The 1,744-nt window shown below is 43.6% G+C and overlaps 1 protein-coding gene across 1 annotated transcript; it reads left to right on the top strand.

Annotated features, from left to right (window-relative positions):
• Nucleotides 1–343: 343 nt before the first annotated feature.
• On the top strand, nt 344–1,396 carry LOC309482406 (zinc finger BED domain-containing protein 5; the record flags this gene model as incomplete). Its single annotated transcript, XM_082147753.1, has 1 exon — nt 344–1,396. The coding sequence occupies one exon, from the start codon at nt 344–346 to the stop codon at nt 1,394–1,396; it is 1,053 nt and encodes a 350-aa protein (XP_082003879.1).
• Between the last annotated feature and the right edge of the window lie 348 nt (nt 1,397–1,744).

The raw sequence follows: 1,744 nt of genomic DNA, 5'->3' as shown, positions 1-1,744 counted from the left end.
TGCCAAAGAGTTAAACTTGGTGCCGCTTTCAAATGACACTGTGTCACGGAGAATAAAAGACATGGCTGACGATGTTAAAAAGACACTGATTGAGCGCATTCAAAACAGTCAATATTTTGCCATCCAGCTTGACGAGACTACGGATGTCGCAGATTTGGCCAATTTATTGGTTTATGCGAGATATGAAAATGATGGTTCAGCTCAGGAGGACTTTATGTTCTGCCAGTCACTTGGGACCAGAACTACAGCAGAGCACATATTCCAGGTACTGGACGCGTTTATCCAAGAGAACAGACTGGACTGGAAAAAGTGAGTGGGAGTGTGTACTGATGGCGCGAGGGCTATGACAGGTCGTCACAGTGGAGTAGCAGCTCGCATCCGAGAGGTAGCACCTGAGATGCGCTGGACTCACTGCAGCATCCATCGTGAGGCGCTGGCAGTGAAGAAGATGCCTGGTGACCTGAAGTCTGTGCTGGACTCTGCTGTGAAAACTGTGAACTTCATTAAGGCCAGACCGATGAATTCTCGTTTATTTTGTGTGCTCTGCGAGGAAATGGGCAGTGAACATGTCCAACTCTTGCTTCATACTGAAGTACGGTGGCTTTCAAGAGGAAAGGTGCTTTTGAGGCTTTTTGAATTGCACAAAGAGGTCCATATGTTCTTACAGGACACAAATTTCCCCTTGTCAGACATTTTCGAGGATACTGTGTGGCTCAGTCAGCTGGCATACTTGTCTGACATTTTTTCACGTTTAAACGAACTGAATTTGGGACTACAGGGACTCTTCATCAATGTTTTTGATGTGCATGACAAAATCAATGCACTGCTTAAGAAGTTGGAGTTATTTGAAATCAAAGTCAAGACAGGTGATGTTTCAGCTTTCCCTGCTTTGGAGAGTTTTCTGTCTGACAATGACCTGACGCTTGATGGTAGACTCAGGGAGAACATCACTGCAAACCTCGTGTCACTCAGACAACAGTTCCTTGATTATTTCCCAGTGATGCCTGAAGCTGAAGCTAGCAGCTGGATGAGAAACCCTTTCAGCATCGACACCTCTCAGATGGCTTCACAGGACTTAACTGTTGGTGAGCAGGAGAGTTTAATAGAGTTGTCTTGTGACGAAACATTGAAGGCAGCTTTCAGAAAGCAGACATTGCTGGACTTTTGGATAAAGCAGCACAGTGAATACCCTGTGCTTTCCGACAAGGCCGTGCGTTTTCTCCTTCCTTTTGTGACCACGTATCTGTGCGAGAAAGGATTCTCTTCACTTGTTGTCATAAAAACAAAGTACAGAAGCAGGGTGGACGCTGAGCCAAACCTGAGACTGAAGCTGACCTCCATTGACCCAGACATCTCAGGACTGTGTTCACAGAGGCAGGCGCACCCATCACATTAAGCTCATGTAAGTCTTAAACAACATGTAGGCCTACTTGTTTTAAGTGCAATACATTTTCATTTAATCTGTTGGTACAGTTTTTATTTCACTTTTAGAACTGTGTTGTTACAATGTTTAAAGTGGCTGACAACAATAAATATTCTTATTATAAATAAAACTGCCTAGTTTTTGAGCTGTGGATAACTGTAGCTGAATAGTTAGGCCTACTACGCTACTGTATTTTAATATTGGTCATTATGGTGGTACTTGGAGAGCCAAATATTTTCTGAGGTGGTACTTGGTGTAAAAGTTTGAGAACCACTGGATTAAAACATTTTGCTAACATGAGGTCTTGTCACTGTCAGTCTT

The sequence above is a fragment of the Leuciscus leuciscus genome (genome assembly GCF_965113295.1).
Source record: "Leuciscus leuciscus genome assembly, chromosome: 19".
NCBI classification, from domain to species: Eukaryota; Metazoa; Chordata; class Actinopteri; order Cypriniformes; family Leuciscidae; genus Leuciscus; species Leuciscus leuciscus.
This window is presented reverse-complemented; position numbering and strand designations above follow the sequence as displayed.